Genomic DNA, 24,971 nt, shown 5'->3' on the forward strand with positions numbered 1-24,971 from the left:
TGTTTTTGATTGGGTAAATAATGGGATGACGTTTCCTTAGTTGGGCTGATAGAACCGGAGTCACTGTCTCAAAGAAGAGAATTAGCCCGTTGGAACGGAGAGGAAAAAATAATTTTTGTCCAGAGGATGGTGATTTTTCTTTTGGAGTCCTTTATCCTCGAGGGCTCTGGAGACTGAAAAGTTAAGTTTATGCAGCTCAGAGATCTTTGGATATTAAGGTAATCAAGAAAAAAGAGGTTTGCATAGAAGAATGGCACTGAGATAAAAGACCAGCCATCAGCAGGGCAAGGGGCGAATAGTCGACTCCTATTTCTATCGAATGGGTTCCAGTCAATAAAACGCGTTTCCAGACAGAGAGAGGACGCGAAGTTAGAAGCTATATGCCCCGCAGACATTCTGTTACCTATGATTGAAGGCGCAGTATCTCCCAACATTCCAGGTACAGTATCTGCGACCCAACAAACAATCCAACCTCCAAAATAAACCCTATGGTCTGAAGTCGTAAAACTAAGCTGGCAAACTGAAGCCAGCTGTGTTCTTTGTCACACGTGTTAAACGTGCTTGAACATCAGTTAGTAAAACTCTGGTCTCAGAAATGGGATCAAAAAGCCTCTATCTGCAGTGAGTTCGCGGGTACGCGGAAATAACTGCTCACTCACACTGCCTCGGCCCAAGTAGGTTAAATTTAAAACACAACGCAAAAGTTAACATGGACATCCCCTCCCACCCAAAAGAACGAGAAGCCTGACCCACTACTCATATGGAACAGAGCAACGGTCCTTTTGAGACGAAAAGAACTCGCTGCGTGGGGTTGTGGTTGAGTCACAAAGCCTGGACTCTGTTAGTTTTCATATCCAACCCTTGTGTAGAGAGAGGAGAATATTTTACTCAATATTCATCGCATATTGGGTTTGATAAAAACCTTTTATCATTTTATAGGCCACTTTGAGTCCCAGCACATATGGTCAGGGAGTTAGTACTAAGGGGACCTTTGGTAAATCATCAAGGGACACATATGGTGAGCATTTTAACGCTATCAGACGCACGGCCTGATAAGAAACAAATAAACAAACAGACCCGTCAATTTGGGAGACTTTTTTTTTAAACCCTCCCACCCATTAGGACCACACAGATCCACTCAGACTGTCGGGCAGTTTGTTTCTGAGCAGATCTCCCCATGCAAGGAAGAGGGCCCAGCTGCTCAGGTTTAACAACCCGCGTTCAGCTACGGGCGCACAAATGTTTGGCGCTGAACTAAAAGTCGGGATTGGTAAATAACATCCCAGTGAGCGGCACCAGTCCCAGTGATACTCGCCATGGCCGTGCCCCACCAAACTTGAGGCAAACAGGAGGCGAACTAGTTTTCAGCCGCTGCCCTAAACGAGATGGTTCTGCACAATTTGTCCCTTCCAAGGCCGGCAAATAACTTCTCACACAAGAGGGTTTTATTTCGGTAAACGCCTGTTAATGAGCGAGCACCAGAGGCCACTCGAATGAAAGCGGTTAAGGAGCCGGGGCCATTCCTCATTCCCCAGTGAGTGACAGACTCCTCTAACTGGCAGCCATCCCGCGAACGCACTGGCGCTTCATGATCAGATACAGGGCGGTGCTTTGATTTCCGTTCTGTGACACTGGTGTTTGGAACAGTTTTGCTTGTTTAAAATGCACATCAAAGCATTCATTTCGAATAAGCTCACCAAACAAATGGGGAAAGCAAACCAAGTAATTATTAGATTGCGAAATTTGGGGAAAATTGCATCTTTATATACGAAATGGAGTCTACTCCAACCCACACCTGCATGAAACCGCAATGATTGTGCTTTCAATATCAGGAATTAATATCGACATGAAACAAGCTTGCATGGGAGTAATCTATAAATAAGTGAGCTGCCATTTCCAAATACGTTCCGGATTTTGCTGACTTTACACAGCATATTGGCGTTGCAAGCTGCATCCCCCCCAGTTTTATCGACATTGAAAACAATCGAACCCGAAGTCAGCGAAAGCAATGTTGACACATTTTGGATGATTGAGGAGGCTCGTTCACAACAATGAAGCCAATGGCAGTCCGTGAATTCGCTGGCAGCATTACAGCAACAACAGTCATGGCTCCGCACGAGTTTTGCACCATTAGCCACAAGGAGAGTTTGCACAAAATTGGATTGTTTTCTTCGGGACGTACCGGAAGCTGAGGGGGGAGAACTGATAGAAATATGTATAAGAGCGGCCTAGACGGGGAGGCAGCCCGATTCTCTTTCTCCGGGTGGAAATGTCAAACACTAGACAGGATAACGTTAAAGGGAGAGGGGTAGAAATTGAAAATACATTTAGAGGGTTTTTTTTAACATAAGAAATGATAGATGCCAGGAACGCGCTGCCTGGAGAAGAGGTGGATGGCAACGTTTAAGGGCATCTAGCAAGGCAGGGAAGGAGATTATAGACCATATGCATAGTTTGATTGGGAGCACGGTCGGCACAGGGTCGCGGCGGCCGAAGTGCCAGCTCTAGGCCGTGCTGTTCTATGTTCCTTCCTATTCGCGCCTAATGGCAGAGAAACTGGGGCGTCCCGGGAAGCGCCTTTACACAGGGCCAGAGGAATCTGATCAACCCTCAAATCTCCACGAAACAGATGGATTCTCCACACATGCCAACTCTTGCCTTGATCGACTTTAAATCCGGAGTGGCAGAGCGGTCAGGACTGTGTGTCAGTTGCGTTGTTCAGGTGCTGAATTAGCCGGGGATGTTATGTTTAGCGAGGGGGTGTTGAAACGATGGCACTCTGATCCGTGCTGACCAGTATGCTGATTAGAAGTGGCCACCCAGCAGGATCTGGAGCGATGGGCAGAGTATTGGGAATAGCACCACTCCAATCTAATCTGGGCAAACTAACGAGCCAATGCATGATCTAAGTCGCCGTCAAAAAAAAATAAAGAAGTACTACGAATCTGCGTGGTCCCTCATGGCGGCCCCAAACCCCTCCCCATCTAACACACACTTGTACTCAGTTTGTCCCGACCATGATGTTTACATCGCTCCGTCAAAGTCGGTGACCAGTTTGTTTCCAGAGGCTATCGAGAGCTTTCCGATCAAAAGTCCGCCTCTCGGGCCAAACACAAGTGTCCAGTTCTTTGGTAAAGTCCTGTAATCACGATCTAGTTCTAACCAATGTGGATCAGCGACACTAACTGTTTGCCTAACAAACTAAAGGAACTCGTCGTGAAGGAGGCGGCTATAACTAAATGGTAAATGTCAACGAAACAGAGGTAGTTACACAAAATGTATCTAACGCATTGTTATGGAAGGAAAGGACTAGCCGAAAGAAAGAGAGCGGGAATGACAGGGAAAAGCAAATGAATTTTTTAAAAAAAAGAGTTGGAGGAAGGTGAAAGGTAAATGTAAAAACTGAGAACGCCACCCCCCCCCCCCCACCAAGCTCTGTTTATTGCCCGGGAAGTGGGCAGGGGTACACGCTGCCCCGTCACAACGTTTCCACTGAAAACAGGCGAATGCCCCAGCACGGTGCCGTCAACTGGTCACTTTGGTATTCCCGCGCACCCCAAAACAATCGGCCTGGCCTGGCATTGCCTCCAACGATTTGCTGAAGCATGTGGAAGTAATAGTTCGTCTGTACCTTCACAGCGCTGAAGATATATTACATCAGCTAGCGGCTGGAGGCAAGATGAGAAACAGCACTTAAAGCAAAAAAAAACCCAGAGCCCTCGCAGCCGTTCTTTCTAACAGACTGACTGACACATGCTTTACCACCCGAGTATAACCCTCTGTGCCATACTTCACCTCCTTTCCAACACCCCCCTTAAATCTCCCACACGTCCCGCACTGTTTTCTAAAGCAGAGAAAGGGACTGAACCCCAGAGGTAAACAAACGGTTCGGGACATCTGAGATTTCTGTGCAAAGAGCCTGTTAGCGTCACCTCCAAGCGAAGAGCAACTCGGTGGGACAGAGCAAGGGCGCCTCCTTCTTTTACTGATGGGAGTTGCTTTAATTCATTCCTCAAAACGTCCAATTTATCACACAGCAACACAATTACATAGTGTTAAGAAATGGGTTCTGCTTTTCAAAAACTTAATTTTCCCTGCAGATTTATGGCGGTCATAAACGCTGAGAAAAAAAGCTCTCCTTCCGACCAAAAAAAAGGGCGGTACGTTCTTCTTAACTCCAATTACATTAATTTTGGTTAAAGTTCTTTCTTAGGGAATATTCTGGCGCAGAGACATTGCCCTGATAAATTAAAGGCTCGCCTGAGGTGAAAATCTATTCACGAGAATCGGAATGCGAAAAAAGCACAAAAGAAAAAAAAAATTCTTCTATATAAAACTTTCTTCAAAAAGCACATATGGCAACTTTCTGAGCAAGACAGCCCTGGATGTGACTGTGCCCTATTGGATAAGAGTTGAAGAGGCCCAGCCTCCAGAATCAGAAGCCAGCAAGACTCCCGGCGCTGACTGAGGGGGGAGGACTCTTATTCTGAAGCGACCACAGGCGCTTCATTTCCTGACAGTTATTTACTTAAAGCAAATGATTAGTTTTTTTGGAAGGATGGACTGCAACATTGAATCAATTACAAAACGCTGTTCTGTGCGCCCATTAACAGCCAGAGCCCGACTCTAACGTTAAACCTCTATGTTGCCCCCCGTTTTAAGAGGAGTTTGTGGATTTACCACTTTACGCAAGGTAAGGAGAGAGTGATGTAAAATTTATTAAGGCGATGCTGCTTTGTATTGTCGTCACTGAAAGCCAATTTCGTAAAGAAATTTCGTGTTACAGAGGTGTGACAGCGGAACCCAGGTCGCTTCGTTCTTCCACACACAGACCCAGTTGTAGCATTGTTTCGAACTTATTCTGCGAGTAATCCTCCCGTTGTATTAACTTTGGCGACTGTGCACTGAAGATTGTTATCTTTGGCTTAAAAAAGTGTGCGAGAGTATGCGTTTTTTAAAAACTTAGTCGAGGGGCTGAAGTTTGAAGTAGAATGTTTGCCTGCGATTGCTGCTGAGTGAGGCAAGTGAAAGGTTCCTTTGGATCGCGTAGTGAGTGTCACGTCAGCCCGCTTGCTGCATTTCACTCGGACAGCGCTAACGCTGATGGCTCCAGAGCGCAAATTCTATAATGACAAACACATTGGCGTTGGATGTGGAAGCCATTGGGTGCCTGCGTCAGGGATTTAAGGAATTTCGAGCAAGATACAGGCTTTTTTTTTTCTGGGACTACTCTGCTGTCCTGGGATCGAGGGTGGAGGAGGGAGAGATTTTTGGATTGTTCAGGAGCCCTGCCATGTGGATGAATCACATAAACAGGAAGGAAAGTAGAATGGTGCCAGGACATTTGGATTGTCTGTGAGCAGACTGTACCGAGAGGCTTGTGCGGGACTTTTCGGTGGGAGAAAGTGGCCGAGGTAGGAATGCAACAGTTGTTTACTTGGCGGTGTGACCCTTTGTCTTCGAGCTTTCTGCCCCACTACTACCCCCATCACTCTGTTCTATTTGCGCTCAGCTCCCTCCCCCTGTTCCTATGACTGCTTCTTTTCAGCATTAATATTTTTCTCTCTGTATCTAGACTCCCATCAGTAAAGCTGTTCTGGTCCGTTCTCCTCTCCTCTCTCTGAGGTGTTGGGTAGTCTTTCCTAAACGCACCACCCCTTTCCCCCATTCTTTCCTTCCCGATCCCCCTCTCATTTTCTACTCCTCTCTTTCACCTTTTCCCCGCCTCACTCCTTTGGCCTTCTCTCCATTTCCTCTCGCCGCCCCTCTTTCCCTCCAGCCCCTTCCCCCTACCCTCGTACACATACTCATCTGAAGTCTATTATAAGTCCCCCTGCTTTTACAGTTCTGTAATATTTTAAAGGAACGGGACTCGCAGTTCCCCAGCACCGCACACCCAGCTACATTCCCTCCTTATCTTTCTCGGTCACAATCTTCCCCCTCTCCTATCACCCTCTCACAGCCACTCCCGCCCAACCACAACACTTGGCCGGTTTTTCACACAGCAGATTGAGAAACAGCAGGCGGGCAGTCGTAGAACCATTTGGCCCGAAGCTATCTCAGCTCTTTACCCAAGTGCCAAAGCCCAGCGGGAGACTGAAGCAGCTGTCCTGAGTGGCACCGAAATGGTTAACGTGAGCCAAGGCGAATAAAGAGAGTGGGCATCTTAACTCCGTCGGTCGCTGGCACGTTAAGGAGTGGCGTCTTGCTGTTGCATGTAACTATGTGAAGCCTAATTCAATGGAACGCCTGTAAAACAAGCTTTTGATAAAGCAATTTCTATCACAGGGATAACCTTTCCGTTTGCCCCAGATTAATCCCTTTGTTTGACAAACTTGAGGCGACTATTTAAACTCTTATAACCCGTTACTTTTTGTGTGGCCATGTAGTTGTATACCGGACAAGGAATTCAATCCTCTATTAACTTGAAACTGTACTGGGAACGGTTTCTAGTGCCCATTCAGACCAGGCGGTGATGCTAGCCGCTTTTCTGCGGCGCGGAGATGTTGGTGCATGCGGCGAAAGCCAAACTTGACGTTTGGAAGTTACCAGTTCGCATCAGCACAGGGAAGTTTTCCGTAAGCCAGCCTTCCTCTTTCTGTAGCGCAAGGGGGGGTTTCGTTGCTCAAATCTCATCTTCCTCTCTCCAAGGGAGTGAGTAGGGTTTTTGCTACGGCGGTCTCGAATGGTGGCGGTGGCCCTGTGAGCTGGATTCAGCTCCGCTTGCCGATGCATCACAGAGGGGCAGCGTTAGAAGCGGTTCGCTCAGTCTGATAACCAAGTCTCTTAGTCGAGTGGGCAGATGGACATCGTAGACCCCAAGAACACTTCAAACACTTTCAGTCAGAAAACTAAGCCCAGATAAACGAATTTTCTGTTGTAGTAGTCAAGAGGCAAATAAAATTACCGAACTCATATGCCCAAAGATGTAACTAATGGAAAGTATTGGGAAGTGTTAAACGCTTGGCGCAGAAACGAAAACAAGGCAGTTTCAATCTTGTTTTCACTAACTTAGATCGAATAATTTATTCGGTTTGGAATCAGAACCCAAGGATTGAAATGACCAAAACTACAACTGATGTCAAATATTAGGACGGTGTATTATATTCATAGCAAAGAAACGAAAACAAGGCAGCTTCAACTTTGTTTTCATTGATTTAGATCGAATTATTCATAGGACACAACGTTGGTAGTTAGAACCGAAGTACATTTTAAAGACGAAACACGGATCTATAGCTCCCCCTATACAATGAGAGCAGAATTGCACCCGGGGTTTAAGAAAGGATTTAAGTTGTTGCAACAATTCTCTTACGGGAAAATCAAGGTTCAAGAAGTGGTAGTTCCGGGGATAATTTGATTGACCTAGTTGATCGGTTATTTTATTTTGCAGGGCCTTTGGGCGAATTTACTCCAGTTTAGGAGAGTGGTGTTTACTCTCCGCCACGTTGTTGACACACACTCGCTGGTTATTCCCATCCGGTATCCTAAGTGTATTGGAGGTTCACAACACACTAGCTTTAGAAGTATATCGAATCAAACGCTCGCTGCAGTGTGCTGACACTAGAAGACAGAGTGCTGGAATATTGCGCGGACACGGGAAGGTTTTCAATAAACCACCCTTCCTCCTTTATGTGCACCGGTTTACACTACGCAGAATATGAAAACTAATTAAGCTGTATGGAGATTTAACAATTGGGGATGTATTTCGCTGGAATTTGTTAGATGCCGGCGGATTAAAATTATCAAATTTTAACAAAACAATCCATCTATCTGTATCGATATACTTTCTTCGAAAGGAAACAACGTTCATAAACAAAAATACTTATTACATGTTTTCCGCTTTTAAATTTAATTATGGTCCAACATGTCATTCATTTAACGAATTCAGTGTATCTTTAAAATAGTCATTTTCTCCGTAATCCTGCAGTTTAAAAATGGCAAAATACTTCTTGAATCTAGAGTAAATTGCAGGATTCAAATCCAGGAGGAATTTAAACACCAGCGTCTGATTTAAATATAGCCCAGAACCCTTGTTCGCCGTAATTAACATTACTGATTTCTCCGAAATAGAAGATTACAGTCTGTGCCTGTTACTCTTTGTTTCCGCCTCACCGACAGGGAAATCGTCAGTAGCACCCGTATTCCACAAGTTCCAACTTCCAGGGAAAAGTTACCTCTGCAGGAACTGTTTCCCGCCGTAAATCACCCGCTAAAGGGGATGATATTGAAGGATAGAGCTCTGTCTGTTTGCCTCTAAAAAAAACCAAATTTAACAATATGCGAAACTGTTAAACTATTAAAATAATCCCATTTAATTATACTAATTCACTTGGTTGATCTTTAGCATCCTAATATAAACATAATATGAATGGAGTTTAGCTGTTTCTCCTGGCCAGTTGCTTAGATTTAGATTTTTGTGAATGATTACACGTTCAATTTGTTTCAACGTCCAAATGTACACACAGAAACAAGACTATAACTAAAATTGTTAAAAGTACAAAATTACCGCAATAAAAAATAAAAGCGTGCTATAAAATAGAAAGTTGGATGCGGATGTTGTGTCTGTATAGCGGAGATTTGTGCGACCGCTATCAGTCTGAATGAGAGAGTGGCGGGTGGGCGTGACTCACCGCTCAGATGCTGGCGCTTCCCTGCAGCGGTTCGCTTTTGGTGGAGACACAGCTCCACCTGGCGGACAATCGCTGGCAGTACGAACACTAGACCGTGTTGACCCTATTGATTTTGCAGTTAAATTCTCTTAGGCTTGCTTCCTAGGGAATAAAAAATTGAGGAATTTTCTTTAAATACTAATCATCTAAGAAATCAGTAATAGCTTTAAATGAGGCAATCTCTTGGCTGCCTCATGTGGCATCGTGTTCTGACTGGTGAAGTTAAAGCAAAGAGACTTCATTAGCAACTATTCTTGTTGCATGCTCAGTGATTATGGCTTCTCACAGGCATTCTCATGCCAGACGGCTTTAAGCTGTTGAACTGTTACTGCAAATACAGGGAAGTAATTGTCATAATGAACTGAAAAGGGTTTTAAAATGAAAGCAATCTCCCATTGTAATCTCAATTCTAATTCTGTACAGCTGAGTTTACCTACCTCAGACTCTGTGTGACAAAAGCTCTAACAGATCATAGTTCTTTAAGTACAGAGTATGAGAGGATGTTGTGTTGTTGAAGATGCACGCTTCTTCCCTTGGGGTATGGGTTATGTTTTGTCTTCCCTGTAAGGTCTTCTCTGAGGGTCAGTGTGTTGCCAGCTGAAGCAGCTTTTGAATGAGCAGAGTCTTTCTTTCCATTCACAGATCATCTACTAAATGACTACAGATGAGTTTATGACTGAATGTTTGCCAAGTTGGATCCATACTGAAGTGTGCAGGCTTGTGTTTTTTTGGAGGGGGAAGGGGAGGATGAGCAGTTCCAGACGGTAATCAGGAAAGAGAATAAACTGTAATTCAAAATCCCTTTAACACCTCAGAGGGGGGTAATCTGCCTGAGATTTTAGTGAAGTGGGAAATGGATTTGAACATTTTTTATTTTTCTAAGAAATCCAGGCCAGAGGAAATTGGAAGATTTCACCATTGGCAACTGCTAGCACATAATTCATGCTCCCTTACTCCCTTAATGCAAAAGGTTGTAGTTTTCTCAATTCACACTGAGTGGCCACTTTATTAGGCACCTCCTGTTTCTGCTCCTCTGTTGCTGAAGCCCATCCACTTCAAGGTTCGGCATGTTGTGCATTCAGGGAAGCTCTTAAGCACACCACTGCTGTCACGTGTGATTGAGTTACTGTTGCCTTCTTGTCAGCGTGAACCAGTCTGGTATTCACTATAGGTGTTTTCATCCACAACTGCCACTCATTGGAAGCTTATCACATCATTCTCTGTAAACTCCAAGGAAAATCCCAGGAGATCAGCAATTTCTAAGATACTCAAACCACCCTGTCTGGCGCCAACATGGTCACAGTCACTTAGATCACATTCCTTCCCCACTCTGATGCTTGATCTGAGCAGAAACTGAACCTCTGGATCTCATCTGCATGCTTCTGCTGTTATATGATTGGTTGATCAGATATTTGCATTAATGAGCATGTGTATAGGCATACCTAATAATGTGGCCACTGAGTGTATACCCAAAAGACATATTTTTAAAACTGCCCAACAAAATCACAGAAATAAGCTCCATAAAAGTAATTTCCAACCAAGATTTTGGTCACCATTCAGAATAGCAATGATCGTCAATATTTGAGTGTCTTTTAATGCATCTTTGGAGCAATAAAGATGCAATGCAAATTCAGTAGTAGTTTCTCTGTAGTATATTACCTGAAAAAACATAAAGTACAACCATTCTATCATGTTTCAAATATTTTATTTATTTTCTATGTTTATTCCTCAAATCTCTTTCCGTTTTGCACTTTTTTGGGGAAGCATGTAAGAATGCTGTTCTCCCTCCAGGAGTTTGACATGGCATATTTGGGGCCAGATCCTGTCTCGGCAAGTATGGTTGACGGTACAGTATCACGCTGAGGGGAGGCTTCTTGTGAGCTGCGTGTGCAGTGGAAACCTACACCAATTCTTCACTAATGACTGTCTCATAGGATTGAGAAGCCCATCAGGGAAAGTGGCCACACACTGGAACGTCACAGGGAGCGAGCTCAGGAAAACCTCCCTTGTGTTGTGTGTTCCATAAACCCTCAGCTTGTAGCTGACCTTTATTCTCAGGTTCATTTCCCCAAGAGTTGTTTAAAATTGCTGTCTTATGTGGCAGAAATTCAAATGTTGACTTCACATGATTAGTGGAGAGATTTAGGAAGAACTGATTTCGAACTGTTTGTGCTGAAGTATTGGATTAAACTATGTCCCTGAAACAAATATTGCCAGCAAGCAAATATGTGCTTGCTACAGGATACTCCGTATTAGAAACGACTTTTGGCAATCAAGGCTGATTATTTTTCAGAGGAACGCAGCAGGTCAGGCAACATCCGTGGAAAGGAATAAAGAGTCGACGTTCCTCCAGCACTTTGTGTGTGTAACTCTGAATTTCCTGCATCTGCAAAATCTCGAACAAGAGAAAATCTGCCAACGCTGGAAATCCGAGCAGCACAAACAAAGATCTGGAGGAACTCAGCAGGCCAGGAAGCGTCTATGGAAAAGAGTACAGTCGAAGGGTTTTGGCCCGAAATGTCGACTGTACTCTTTTCCATAGATGCTGCCTGGCCTGCTGAGTTGCTCCAGCACTCTGTGTGTGTAGCTCTGCCATTCTTTCTTTTACGCTGAGTCCTTTTGCCATGCTCTCAGAGTAAATTGCTGTCAGTAAAGAGCAACTAAGTTTCTGGTCAAAGTATTTCCCTATTGGAATGTTCTCATTTAACCTCTAGTTAAAGTAATAAAAAATCATTCTAAAATGATAAAATGGCTTTCAGAATCATATTTTTTTAAGTTGTGGTTATTAGTGGTCAGTCATCTGAGTCCCAGGGCATTAGTGCAGGTCAGTGCCCTAGGACCATCTGACTTCGACTGCCTCTTCAATGACTTCCTTCCACCAGTGTTATTGCATGTATGTTTCCTGATGGTTGCACAGTGTTTGGTCTCATCTGTAGCACCATCTGAAAGTGAGGCTCCCAATGCCTTCATGCTGCAGACCTAGATGACTTTCAGATACCAACTTATAAATGGCCATTTTGAGTTTGTGCCACAAGACAGTCGGGCAATGACTATGCCCAGGCTGGTGCCTCATCACTAACCCTTCCCATTCAATATGATCGCCAAGTCCCTTATCATGAACATCTTGGGGTCCTCATTGATACGAGTGACCAGTGGACCAGCTGTGGTTTGAAGCATGGGAGAAGAGCTGGGTAACTTGCAGTGTCCCAGCACCCACAAGACACAAGGCAAGAGGATGATGAAATTGCGTGGATGGTGACATCCAAAGATCGGTACAAAACGTCCAGTGAAAGCACAGCTTGATTGGCGGTCCATTCATCCCTGTATTCCCAAGAACAATGATTTTGTTCTCCTCTACACGTGTGCTGGAAAGGAGATGAGACAATCTCGAGTTACTGGGCAACAGCGGCTGCACAATACCTCGCTATTACTCACCTGGGCTACCCTGACACTGTAGCCTCCATCCATCACTGTGAGGACAAGGTATCAGGTGCAGGGACCTCCAAAGTCTGCCAATTGCACTGGGAAATACATTGCCAGCCCTTCACTGCAACTGGATCTATATCCTGGAATTTCCGGCCAACAGAACCATGGGAATTCCTTCATCAGAAGGACTGTAGCATTTCAGGAAAGCCGCTTGCTGTCATCTCTCTCAAGGGCAATTAGGGCCAGGCAATAAATGCTGGTCTTGCCGGTGATGCTCACATCTGGAAAATGAATAAATAATAAAAATGCTGTTCTTGTGCAGAGCAAGGGATATCTTTTAAAAGGAACTATGGTTGTAAAAACTTGCTGCTTCTGCAGGGTATCCAAGAGTATTGGTGCTCCAAAAGGGAGCATTTTCTGTGATCCCCATCTTGTTTGAAGATTGCCCTCGTTTCCTGTCAGACATAGCTATGGTTGATACACATATTTTCCTTTCTGTTAGCGAACTGAGTAAACACTTAATCTTACAGTAAATGATCAACAATTATCAGTAAATGTATATTGAAAATCAAGTTAACTAAATAATTATTGATCTAACAAAAGAACCTGGTGAATGGCACTGTGCAGGGACTTCTAAGAACTGGGAATGTTTATCCACTAAGCTTGTGTAAAAGGTGATTTGAAAACTGCTTACAGCTTAACCACCACTGGTATTTAGAGTCACATTCCAGTGTAGACCAAAGAGTGCTGGGCTGTCTGGGCTGCCTTCATTTTTTTTGATGATTTGTTAAATCAATGCCAAATGAGACGATCTCATTTGATCAATTTGAAGAACAACGTTGCCCCTGGTGTGTTGGACAATGTTCATTCCTCAGTCAACATTACTAATGAGAAGTTGTTTGTTGTTCCTTTTCAACACCTTGTGCCACATCAGGTGGTACTTTTGTCACTTCGGTTGCGTTTGACCATTTCTTTACGAGCCGAGTTGCTAGCTTGGTGCTCAACCCAGCATGGGTGGAAGGCGTGCAAGGGGCCAGCTGGACCCTAATTCGGGACCACTCACCTCAAAGTCTGGTGCTGGAGCCACTACTCCACCAGCCAGCTAACGAAAGAGAAATGTTAGGCTATTATTACATGCGTTGTGGAAGCTTAGTGTGTTAATCAGTGGTCAGTTTCCTGTTTTACTGCAATTATTATTTAAATTGCTTTCTGGGCTGTAAAGATCTTAGTCACATGGTGCAATTTAACCACAATCCTGCCCTCTTTTATCTCTAAATGCATGTATTTTTTAAATTTTCTTGACTGATAATTCTTCTTCTTCTTCTTCTTCGGCTGTCCATGAATTTTCGTTGATGACTGAGGACTGGGCAAGGTTGTATGGAAGACCTGCAGTTGCCCATGCTGCAAGTCCTCCCTCTCCATGCCACCAATGTTGTCCAAGGGAAGGGCATTAGGACCCATGCAGCTTGGCACCGGTGTCATCGCAGAGCAATATGTGGTTAAGTGCCTTGCTCAAGGACAGAACACATTGCCTCAGCTAAGGCTCGAACTAGCGACCTTCAGATTACTAGACCGATGCCGTAACCACTTGGACTGAAAATTCTAAAGTGTAAATATTTGAATTCATCTCAACATGGATACAGAAGTGCTTCCTATCCCTTATGAATTATGTCTATCCTTCCATCTCTGTCTGTGTATTCACCTTCCCATCACCGTAAGCCCCTCTCACTCCCTGCTCTCCCATTCTCTTGGCTGTTTGCACACACAATTCCTCCACATAATGTTGTTTTGATACATCACGTTTTGTGGGGTTAGAGGGCTGTCTGTCATTTGTGCAGGGAAACCTAATGCATCAGTAGTCAGTGGAAATCAAAGACTAACTTCAATAGCAAAATACAGTAGACGTGGCAAATCTGATTTTTTTTTAAAAAAGGGATGATCTGCAACTCTTCAGCAAACCAGCTAACATCTGTGAAGAGATAAAGAGTTCATGTACCTTCATCTGATTAGGGGTAAGTTAGAGATTTAAGTTATGGAAGCAGGAAGGAAAGGTGGAGAGATGAGGATGGTCTGTGAGAGCTGTAAACCTGAAGAGATCGGATGTAACAGCAGTGATAGTCGTGACTGAAGGAGGATGGTAAAGGCTCACAGCTAATTCAAGTTGTTTCTGCACAGACAAACAAAATTTGTATTTACCACAGGAGGATTGAGGAAAAATTCTAAATAGCGAAAATGTAAAATAGGAGGCTGAGTTGGGAATTTACATGAAATTGTTGAATTCAATGTTAAACCTGGAAGGCTGCCATTTGTCAAGCTGGTGGGTGGCTTACTGATCCTCAGGTTTATGTGGAGCTTGATCAGAATGATGTAGGAGACCAAAAATAGAGAATTCAGAGCAAGGGTGAATTGGGAAGTTAAAGTGATTGTAACTGGAGTACTTTTTTTCAGTCTTTATGGAGGTCTTGATCCAAAATATTGAGTCTCCCTTGGCCTACAGACATGTCTCCAGCCCACTGGGTTTTTATGGCACGAGGTCCTTGCACCTCATGTCTTAGTTCAGTAAAGGTGACATTCAGTCAGTGTAGGGTGTCAAAGATGTCGAGGAGACCACATTGTGGGAACCGATCTCCATGCACCATCTAGGAGGAAATGTAAATGAATGGCTGCCTCACTTGGGAAGGCTGTTTGGGGAACTGGACCATGGGAAGGAAGGATGGAAAAGCAAGGCCAAGTGTTGCAGCCACTGTGACTGCATAGAAAGTTGCCACTGGAAAGGGGGATGATCAAATGTAAATTTATTCAAGGAGTAATTTGTTGGGTTTGACAAGGCTTGATGCCAAAAATGGCTTCTCTGATGTTTACCTTGGTCTTTTTGTCAATTGTGTGAAACCTTTGTGGTGGAAAGCTCTTTTATTATCCTAAGAACTTTTGCTATCTTTAGGCTCCCTTCTTTTTACTCCTTTTATTTAGACCTTAGGACCTCAAGTGCAATGTTTGTTGCATAGGTTCATCCACTTTAGCCATCTTTACATAGCTCTAACGCTAAATCAGGAAGAGTCTGAAGTGAGCACCTGAACTGTAGTGAAGTGTTGGTGCTGGTAGAACTCAACAGGCCAGACAGCATCTATGAGAGGAGGCAGTGACGACCTCCTCCCATAGATGCTGTCTGGCCTGCTGAGTTCTGCCAGCATTTTGTGTTTTTATTTATTTCCGGCACCTGCAGATTCACTCGTTTTGCCTTTGAAGTGTTGGTGTCTTTGGTGACACTACTTAGCTTTGCATAGACTGACTTCATTAATGTTAAAATGGCTTAGCTAAGAAATCATGCAGAGATGGAAGGAAACACAGAAAACGTTATAAATAGTTAACAGGTCAGGTGGAGAAACAAAATTAATGATTCAGGTCACTGTTATTTTTTGTAATTTCAAAACATTAAACTAATCAAAGGAAAATCTTAGAGCTGGGAGATATGTGTCTACTTTTGTTTTTACTTTTGGAATAATGACGTATGCCGTTTACGCACTTTTACGTATAACCTATAATGATCTTGTAAACAACAAAGAATGCACAATTAAACAATATCTTTGCAATATTACTCAAATACTATTGAAATATTAAATATTCAACAGAGACTGCTGATGAAATATGAGCCTGAATTATTATTTCAGTTTTCCTCTCCATAGCTGCTGTCTGGTTTATTGAATATTTTCACATTTTCTGTTTTTATTTCAGATTTCCAACATTTGAAATTTTTTTTATATTACACTTGGATCTTTAACAATGTCTAAATTTGCATAACCTGATTCATAAATCATAAATCCCCGGAACAGGACAGATCCAGGTCGGGAATGGGATGGCACGGTATGTTGTCGCAGCACTAGCAGCCCCAGTTCAACTCCACTGCTGCCTGTACGGAGTTTGTACATTCTTCGGTGGGGGGGGGGGGGTCCTCCGGGTGCTCTGGTTTCCTTCCACGTGCCAAAGACATGGCTAATTGGCCACACGGATGTGATTGGGCTTGTTAGTGTGCTGTACCTGTTACTGTGCTAGTACAAATAAGGTAGTAAAAAGTTGGAAAGAAGTAAATAGAAGTGGTGAGTAAATATTGAGAGACCACAGTTTGCCATCACCTGATCTTGAAACCATGTGGTATGTACAGTACCTATAAAGCAGGGGCAAAGCTGCCCAGAGATTCTCTGTTTGGAGAATATTCAGGCACTGATGGGCCATTGCGCTCTGATGAATCCAGTTGTGGCTGGTAGGTAAGATGAATGGAGGTTAATATGCTTTTTTCAGCATTGTCTGGGGCCTCAGTGTTGTAAAATTTCCCATGGCTCTGGTACATCCACAGTTGATGAGGCCAGAGATTTTTTTAACCATTGCTTCTAAATGTTGTAATTCCTGGATCCAGATACAATACCTTGCATTTCTGGGCTGAAGGCTTCATCACTGTGCCACTGGCCCAGGTTGTAGTTCTCTTGTTACTCCATGGACTGATTTCAAAATCAATCGTACCCAAGTTTGCTAAGAGCCTGAGCACTTCATTCATTAAAAAAACCTGGTTGTGTGCTGATTGTGATCAGTTTAGGAGCAATGTCGTGACTTTATAAATATTTGAACCTTGATGCCCAGGTGGGATAACAATTTTATTATTAACTTTTAAATTCATGATTATTTTTCTCCTTGGAGTTAGCAAACATTGTGCTTTAGGAGGCCAGCGATAGATAACCACACCCACCTGGCTCTCTGAAGCTGTGGGGTGCCAATACCTGCATTTTGAATGAGCCATTAAATTTAATTTTGTCCAAGTTTCTCCCCCCCCCATGTGGCCAATTGCCTGGAACTTGCTTCAATGAAATGCTGAATTATGGACCTTAATCACTTTCTCGGTGGAAGCTTCTCCTCAATTTTCCTCAAGTGTTTGTCATTTGTTTTAAATCTTTGACAGGTTACTGACTAACTGAACAGAAACAATTCCTTCCTATTTTCTTGTCCAGGACCCCCATAACATTCCCTTTTATCCTGTTTTGCTCCAAGGAGAATATTTTCAGACTCTCCAGTCTCATCACTTCACCCAAGTCATTAATCTTGTTATCATCCTGGTGAACCATCTTACTTTGGCAAAGCCCTGATATCATTCCTAAAGTATGATGTCTGGAATTGTACACCTTACACTATCGGGGGTCAGGAAGAGTGTTGTCGAACTCATTACGCCTCCTGTAAGTTTAAAAAATGACAAGGATCTTATTAACTTCATAAGAAGCTATTAGCTTCTCCTGCTGCTTTCAAAGATTTGTGATAGTGCAACCCTTGGTCTCCTTGCTCTTGAAGCTCGTCAAAACATAGACAATAGATAATAGGTGCAGAAGTAGACCATTCGGCCCTTCGAGCCTGCACCGCCATTTTGAGATCATGGCTGATCATCTACTATCAATACCCAGTTCCTGCCCTGTCCCCATATCCCTTGATTCCCCTATCCATAAGATACCTATCTAGCTCCTTCTTGAAAGCATCCAGAGAATTGGCCTCCACTACCTTCTGAGGCAGTGCATTCCAGACCCCCACAACTCTCTGGGAGAAGAAGTTTTTCCTTAACTCTGTCCTAAATGACCAACCCCTTATTCTCAAACCATGCCCTCTGGTACTGGACTCTCCCAGCATCTGGAACATATTTCCTGCCTCCATCTTGTCCAATCCCTTAATAATCTTATATGTTTCAATCAGATCCCCTCTCAATCTCCTTAATTCCAGTGTGTACAAGCCCGGTCTCTCTAACCTCTCTGCGTAAGACAGTCCAGACATCCCAGGAATTAACCTCGTGAATCAACGCTGTACTTCCTCTACAGCCAGGATGTCCTTCCTTTACCCTGGAGACCAAAACTGTACACAGTACTCCAGGTGTGGTCTCACCAGGGCCCTGTACAAATGCAAGAGGATTTCCCTGCTCTTGTACTCAATTCCATTTGTAATAAAGGCCAACATTCCATTAGCCTTCTTCACTGCCTGCTGCACTTGCTCAATCACCTTCAGTGACTGATGAACAAGGACTCCTAGATCTCTTTGTATTTCTCCCTTACCTAACTCTACACCATTCAGATAATAATCTGCCTCCCTGTTCTTACTCCCAAAGTGGATAATCTCACACTTATTCACATTAAACGTCATCTGCCCACTCACCCAGCCTATCCAAGTCACCCTGAATTCTCCTAACATCCTCATCACATGTCACACTGCCACCCAGCTTAGTATCATCAGCAAATTTGTAGAGTAATATCATAAGTAAAATATCATAGGGTAAAAACATAAGTAGAGTAATATCAGCCCAACTTTTCTAATTGGAAATGCTGACGGGAAAATTAATTACAGCACAAATGGTCTGCTAGCTGATCTTTTACATTGGCTTTGTTATAATTTAACTCCACATCTTGACCTTCCTCCGGATGGTGTCAGCCATTTGATTAAGCTGATTGTCAGATGAAGTGCAATGTTGCACTTATTAAATCTCAACTGAGTAGGGAAGCCCTCATGGAAAATTCTGACTGTGCCCTTGCTGGTCTCTTGCAGTGTGCTTCAGCCAACTAATTGTAGCCAGCATTGACATCATGGTCTGCAAATGGTTGGGAGTTTTGTGGTTGCAGGAAGAAGCGAAATGACTTACAGAGAAGGACAAACACATTGCAAAAACAACATTGCTGTTATCTGCTTTTATGTTCTGCGCTCTGTTATCAGATTTGTTTCAGCATCTCTAGTTAGAGTGGGGGTGATCTAGGTCTGCCTTGGATATGTTCACATTGATACAGTAAATAGGGAGCTGGAGGAAGAAAGTACAAGAAAATATGTTTAGTAAAATGTCACCAGGCCAGGTGAATGATCAGCATGGAATGCTAAAGAATAACAATCCAGGTTTGGAACACCACACTGGCGTCCAGTCGGAATGTGGGTGTTCTTATTACCGTGAGCAGAGGGCATGGGTGTGAGAAAAAGAACGAGGCACCTTGTGAAACTGATTATTGGGCAAATCTGAGTTTATTTAACTTTTAAACCATGGCCGCAGAGATATACAGTCTTTGCCAGCTGCAATGCTCAGCGTCTCAACAGCATAGCTCCCAAGAGAAGGATTACTCGGAATAAGCAGATCGCTCTCTGACTTTCTTGGCTGCAGTGCTGGAAGCATTACACCAGGCTGCTGCCCCCCAGCCCGATCAGATCATTGGGTGAGATGGAAGTCTAGATCAGTGCATGATGGTGCACAGTGTATTTGAATGATATCAGTGTAGACTGCTTTCCATGGCCGGGCTGACCCGTAATGTTGTCATTCCCCCTGCACCCCGCCCCCCGCCCCCCACCTAGAATGCTCCTTAGATTTACAGGGTTGAGGAATCTCGCATCATTTTAGAGCATAATTACTGCCAATATTGTGCTTGGGATTGATTTTCTTTAAGACATAAGAGCAGAATTAGAACATTCAGCCCATCGAATCTGCTCCGCCAAATTGTCCCAAGAACCATGATTACATCCTGTGGTGAATATCTCTTCTGATTGCAGTTTTCTGTACTGCTAATTGACAGAAGTGTCCAGGTGATAGGTCACCACCTGAAACACTGCCCTCTACAGATGCTACCTGACTCATTGAGTTTAAAAAATTTATTTATTTAGCGATGCAGCGCAGAATATGCCCTTCTGTCCTTTGAGACATACCTCCTAGCAACCCCCGACCACCCTAATTTCACCCAGTCACAGGACAATTTACAATGGCCAATTAATCTACCCGGTAGTTCTTTGGACTGTGGGAGAGAACTGGGGAAACTCATGCATTCCGCAGGGAGGATGTACAGAACTCCTTACAGAGGATGTTGGGATTGAACTCCGTTGTGCAGATCCCCATGTCTGCTGTCTCTTGTGTGCGTTCGATGTGTGAGCTGGAAGTCAGGCAGCAGTGGGTATGGGACCTTCAATTTCCCATAAAAACTAGGAAACTTGGAGAGAGAACTAGAAAAAGCCAAGGAGAAGGAAACAGAAATGCTGAGAACAGAACAGAGAAGCAGCAGAAAGCGAGTTAGGATGACTATGAGTCAAATTAAATTCAGAAAAGGAAAAAAGACTTGACTGAAAGAGAGAAAAATGTCTAATTTCTTTCTACTACTGTATAACAACGTAAAGTGAATCAAACGGTAATGACATGGTACAGGCAATATTTCCTGTCTTAGGAGAGGAATGTTGAAAGAAAGACATATACTTTGTACAAAATAACAAACTACTGCAAGCCTGCTAAAGTTTCTGGAATAATTTTCTCTTTTCAGTAAATTTCCATCACCATGGGCACATTCTGGAAGGCATTCTTGATTGTCGTTACCTTCTTCCTGGAAGTCTTCAAAGGTAACTCAGTGTGTTGCAGGCAAAGCTTACATAAATGCCTCCTTAAAATATTAAACTGGTAGAAATAACCTTCATATGAATGGGGTTTGTTATTTGTTGATTAGGCCAAAGTAAAAATCTCCAAGGAAGGTGAGCTTGAGAACCAACATGCTGTAGGTTTCCATGGGTGTCACAGATCCCGGGTAGGCACTACGGGTTTCAGCCAGCACCACTTCCTCAGGGAAGTCTTCTCATCTGAGAGCTAATGGGTGTGGTTGGAGAGTGAGGGAAGGGGAAGACGATGTCTAAATAAACCTGTCCTTGCTACTTCCCTTTTCCCAAGAAGTTACTCCATTGCTTGCCACACGAGGGTAGCCTAGGTTTCCTTGTGGCATCTGTCAGAGAAAATCCTTCCCACTATTTAATGGCTTTGTAAGCTAACTGTGAAAAGTACCCTGGGTGTAGATAACGATGCACATGTAAGTGCAAGGGTGCAAGGAGGGATTGTTTAGAGTTCTGAGGATATTGGAAGGATCTTCATTCAGAGAGCAGTTTATGCTTTCAATCATTGTAGATGTTAGCCTTAACTTGACATGTGCCCCTTATTAGTATATGTAACCATATGTTATGAATGGGGATATATTGACTTAGAATGCATATTAGGTAATAGTTGGCAAGTTTATCATAATTCTTTCTCCATTAGATATGACATGTTATACTGAGGACATCTAGTTTGAAGATAATCTATGCATCTCTGGAGCCTGTTCTGTTTCAATATTTTTTATTATTCATTTCACATTGATAAAGTTAGTTATTCTTAAATTCCAAATTAAATGATGCTATTCTTTGCCACAACTTTTTGACAATGGGGTAAAAATGTATTCATCTGAAGCCTCAGTGATCTACCAGTTTTACACAAAACGCCCAGGTAGGAGCCACGTGAAGCACGTGTTAATGCTGGTGGTGAATTTCTGAAAGATTGTCCGGACCGATCTCGCAGTGATACACTAATGGAGTGATGGAGAACTGGGACCACAGCATTTGTGCATCCAATTAGGGGGTGATAGCTAGTAACAGAAGCAGGAAATGGAATTGAGTGAGAGGTTCAAAACACTTAGCATTCTGCAAAGGTGGTATAAAGGTTAATAGACAGATAATCACTTTTATAATTACATTTCTCAGAAGACCCAATACCAAAGGGTGAAATAAAAGATGCAATTGTGAGTGTTGTCAGTAATTCTACCGTGTGTTCATTCTGCATTTCATAGTGATATTTGGAGTAGTCAACCATTGCAGAGGTTAATTGACCGAGGAAAGGATAACTTTAATTTTGTGAATAATGACTGTTACTTTTTTTGTCTGCATCTAGGGCCTCAGCAGGCTCGGTGCCAAGAGATACCCGATGTTTACCCCAACCTAGATGAAATAGAAGTTCCTCTCCACTCAACAATCAACCTGAAATGTTTGGGGAAGAATGAAGTGGTTTGGGAGTTGCCTTTTAAAGAGGCTGCACAGACTGTCATTAAAAGAAATGAAAGCAACAATAGTGGGAGCTTTGTACAAACACTCGAGGTCCAAAAAGCAACAGGAATCCACACTGGGATGTACACGTGCTACTACCCAGCACTTTATTCCGATGACGATGAGATTGAAGGCCGCAATATATATGTTTTTGTTCCAGGTGTGTGCATATGAGAGGGGTTAACTGCTAATGGCTTCAATTTTCTCATGCCAGAATTGTGCTAGTTTGTATTTGCTTACAGGGATATCACTATTTGATAACTCAGCCTAATAGCTATTCTTAAAATGTGGGCTAACATCATTTGTTTGGGTCTATCAATACCTCATGACTTCATAATCATGCATTTTCCAATGGTATGAACGGCATTAGTTGGGAATCTGCTTTCCCTCATCAGCCTGGGCATAGCCACTCATTGCGATCAGTTATCTCCTGTGGAGAGTGACTGTTGAACCTGGCACTAACGTGGACAGCGTAACTGAGTTTTACATTGTATTTCCAACCTGAGCTGTCAGGGAAACTACTGCAGTCTGTGTTGCTTGTGCTGGTTATCTGACTGCCTTTTGCAGATACGGGTTCAGTTTCCTTCTACGTTTGCCTCAGAGATTTGTGATAGCTGTTTGTTTAGTGATAATAATTGTTTTATTCTAGTAAGTTTCAAATCTTTTCCCCTCCTGAATGTCTTGACTTTCCTGGAATATAGTTTGACAGATGCTGTTGTCTCAGAAGTTTGGCTCTGGATTCTGGTAGGCTGTTAAGGGGCCAGGGTGAGGAAAGGGCAATGTTGCCATAAGCATACCAAAGAGGAATAACACAATGTCAAAAAGAAAGCTGATGTTCCAACACAAATATTATGGCTGAATCTTTCCACGTTTTGCAATGTGGGCTGAAGTTCTAAAATATGTCCGTTGGGGTTTGAGAGTGTAGTGTTGGGCTCCTGTGATAGGTCATGATTAGGAGCGTTCTCTGCTCCTACCACATCTAACTACGGAGTAAAGCAGATATGAACATGTTCCCTCTATTAACTGGATTGGTTGCCCTTGTCATGTTCTACGTATATTATTTTGCACATTAATAACACACAAGAGAGAGCTTTAATCTCCCTTGAAATTTATTGTTAGAATTCTATCTGGTCTGTTTTTCCATTTCCCTGCCTCAGCCTCAAATGGCTGCCAAAGCAAGTTCTTCATTGCCTACGGTGCAAACAATGACTAATCCCACTGTGCTATCAATGGCTGCAATAACTAGCTGCACCTTTTCATCAGTGGTGACAATGGCTGCGTTCTCTGTGCTCCTCATTGCATTGAGCATCAATTCCTCACCATTCCTCTCAAGCACTGTGCTTAGCCAACCATGCCAATTCTTTCTTGAGTCCCACCTGATATTGATGCTTCATAGCTGATGTGTGGTGCTAATTTGATCATTGGTTACAACAGGCCCATCCCTCCCCAGTGAGCGCCTGTTAATATCCAGTGACTCCTGCAGAATGAAAAAATTAAGCGTTGTTTAAACATGAGAATAGGTGATCTGGTGTGACAGTTTCTCTCCAGGGCCAGTTTAATGTTCACGCCGTTTAAAGTTTTCACGTTGTAGATGAATATTAATATATTGTAGGGCAACAGCACAACAAGTTAAAATTGCGAGCTGCAGCTCAAAAACCAAACAGTAGATTTAATGGGATTGAGTTGTTCTCACTTACCCCAAATTTTCATTTAGAATTGTACAAGCATCTTCTAATTGGATTGTTGCATTCTTCACAGGTAGTTTGTGTAATAGCCGTGACCTCTTCACCTGGAAAGTGATGACAATTTGAATTGGGGGCTTTCCAGGATGTTCTAAGCTTGGGGTATGGAGTTGAAATATGAGTGACAAGTTGTGTGAAGTCACTTTTTCCTTTGCAATGAGCAGTACCTCCCTTTAGCAAATTGGCCAAGAGCAGCTGAAAGCCATTCAAACCAAGAAAAATAAGTTGGTGTTTATGATGTTGTAGTTGCTATGCAGTCAGCAGTCAGCTTTCTGAAATTATAGCTCTAACTAAAGCCACTGGGGTGTATCCTTGTTCTGGTGCTACACTGGTATGCATTTTATAATCCAAAGTTCATGTTGGAGTTGAGTAAAGTTTGACTTCAGCAGAAGCCATTAACTGAAAGTGAAGCATGGTGTAAAAGTTTTAATTGAAAAAAAGAACATCCAAAATCTAATCGAAGAGGCTATGACACGTAAGTCAACTGCAGAGAATAGAAATAGTTAATGTGAAATTCTTAGTAGAATTCAGTGTCAAAAGTTCCACATAAACATTTAGGTGTGGTAATTGCAGATTTTTTTGATATCCTGGAAAATATGTCCCAAGTGTACTTACCACATGTTTCAGAGTTGTCAGGTTTCAGATGTTGTTGAGGTGGAGTTATTGTTAAATACTTTGACTTATTTACAGATCCAGACCATCCCTTTGTTCCACAACTGAATTTTGAAAATATAGTAATAGTGGCGGAGGGTGAAGTTGCTGTGATTCCATGTCGAGTGTCCGATCCAAGTCTGCAAGTCACCTTGACCAATCTTGAAACCGTGAACACTATCTCTGCTACCTACGATAATAAAGAAGGATTCAGAGGGCTCTTCAAGGAGGGGACGTACATCTGTGTCACAACAATCAACGACGTGAAGCACAAATCAGAAGAGTACATTGTTAATACATTTAAAGGTAAAGTAATGCTTCATGTTGTGGTTCACCAGATCAATGCTCCTCGTTATTTAAAGAATCCTCTTTTCTGAATAATAACTTTCAAACCTAATTATAATGTATAATAATATCTACAAAAATTACATAAAAACTTAATGAGAAGATAAAATGTTTCTCAAGTGACTAAATTTTAAGGCATTAAGGTAATTAATATGTTAATTTTTGTTTATACTTTATGATCTTTGAATGATTAAAGCAAGTTAAATTAGAAGACTTTTTGCAGTGATTTAGCACATGATATTAAATGGTATATGTATAACTT

At 42.8% G+C, this 24,971-nt stretch overlaps 1 protein-coding gene and 1 long non-coding RNA gene across 7 annotated transcripts in view; one reads left to right on the forward strand and one right to left on the reverse strand.

Annotated features, from left to right (window-relative positions):
- Positions 1-4,492: 4,492 nt before the first annotated feature.
- The window catches only part of pdgfra (platelet-derived growth factor receptor, alpha polypeptide), a 50,626-nt gene continuing 30,147 nt past the window's right edge, over positions 4,493-24,971 (forward strand). For 2 of the 5 annotated variants that reach the window (XM_059989212.1, XM_059989211.1), the window contains exons 1-4: positions 4,493-4,693; positions 20,396-20,471; positions 21,820-22,131; positions 24,404-24,670. In XM_059989212.1, coding sequence (XP_059845195.1) covers positions 20,411-20,471; positions 21,820-22,131; positions 24,404-24,670 — 640 coding nt within the window. In that variant the 5' untranslated portion in view covers positions 4,493-4,693; positions 20,396-20,410. Of the gene's footprint in view, positions 4,694-5,161; positions 5,415-20,395; positions 20,472-21,819; positions 22,132-24,034; positions 24,189-24,403; positions 24,671-24,971 lie in introns of those variants that run through there. The other 3 variants (XM_059989209.1, XM_059989210.1, XM_059989213.1) reach the window with 3 other exon arrangements.
- On the reverse strand, positions 8,643-24,455 carry LOC132404760 (uncharacterized). Of its 2 annotated transcripts, none has more exons than XR_009515668.1 (3): positions 24,329-24,455; positions 23,669-23,760; positions 8,643-8,771 (listed from the first exon to the last, which is right to left on the reverse strand). It is a non-coding gene; the product is annotated as an uncharacterized LOC132404760 (long non-coding RNA). The 2 variants fall into 2 exon arrangements; XR_009515669.1 differs by lacking the exon at positions 8,643-8,771 and adding an exon at positions 20,481-21,517.

Source organism: Hypanus sabinus, chromosome 14 (assembly GCF_030144855.1).
Source record: "Hypanus sabinus isolate sHypSab1 chromosome 14, sHypSab1.hap1, whole genome shotgun sequence".
NCBI classification, from domain to species: domain Eukaryota; kingdom Metazoa; phylum Chordata; class Chondrichthyes; order Myliobatiformes; family Dasyatidae; genus Hypanus; species Hypanus sabinus.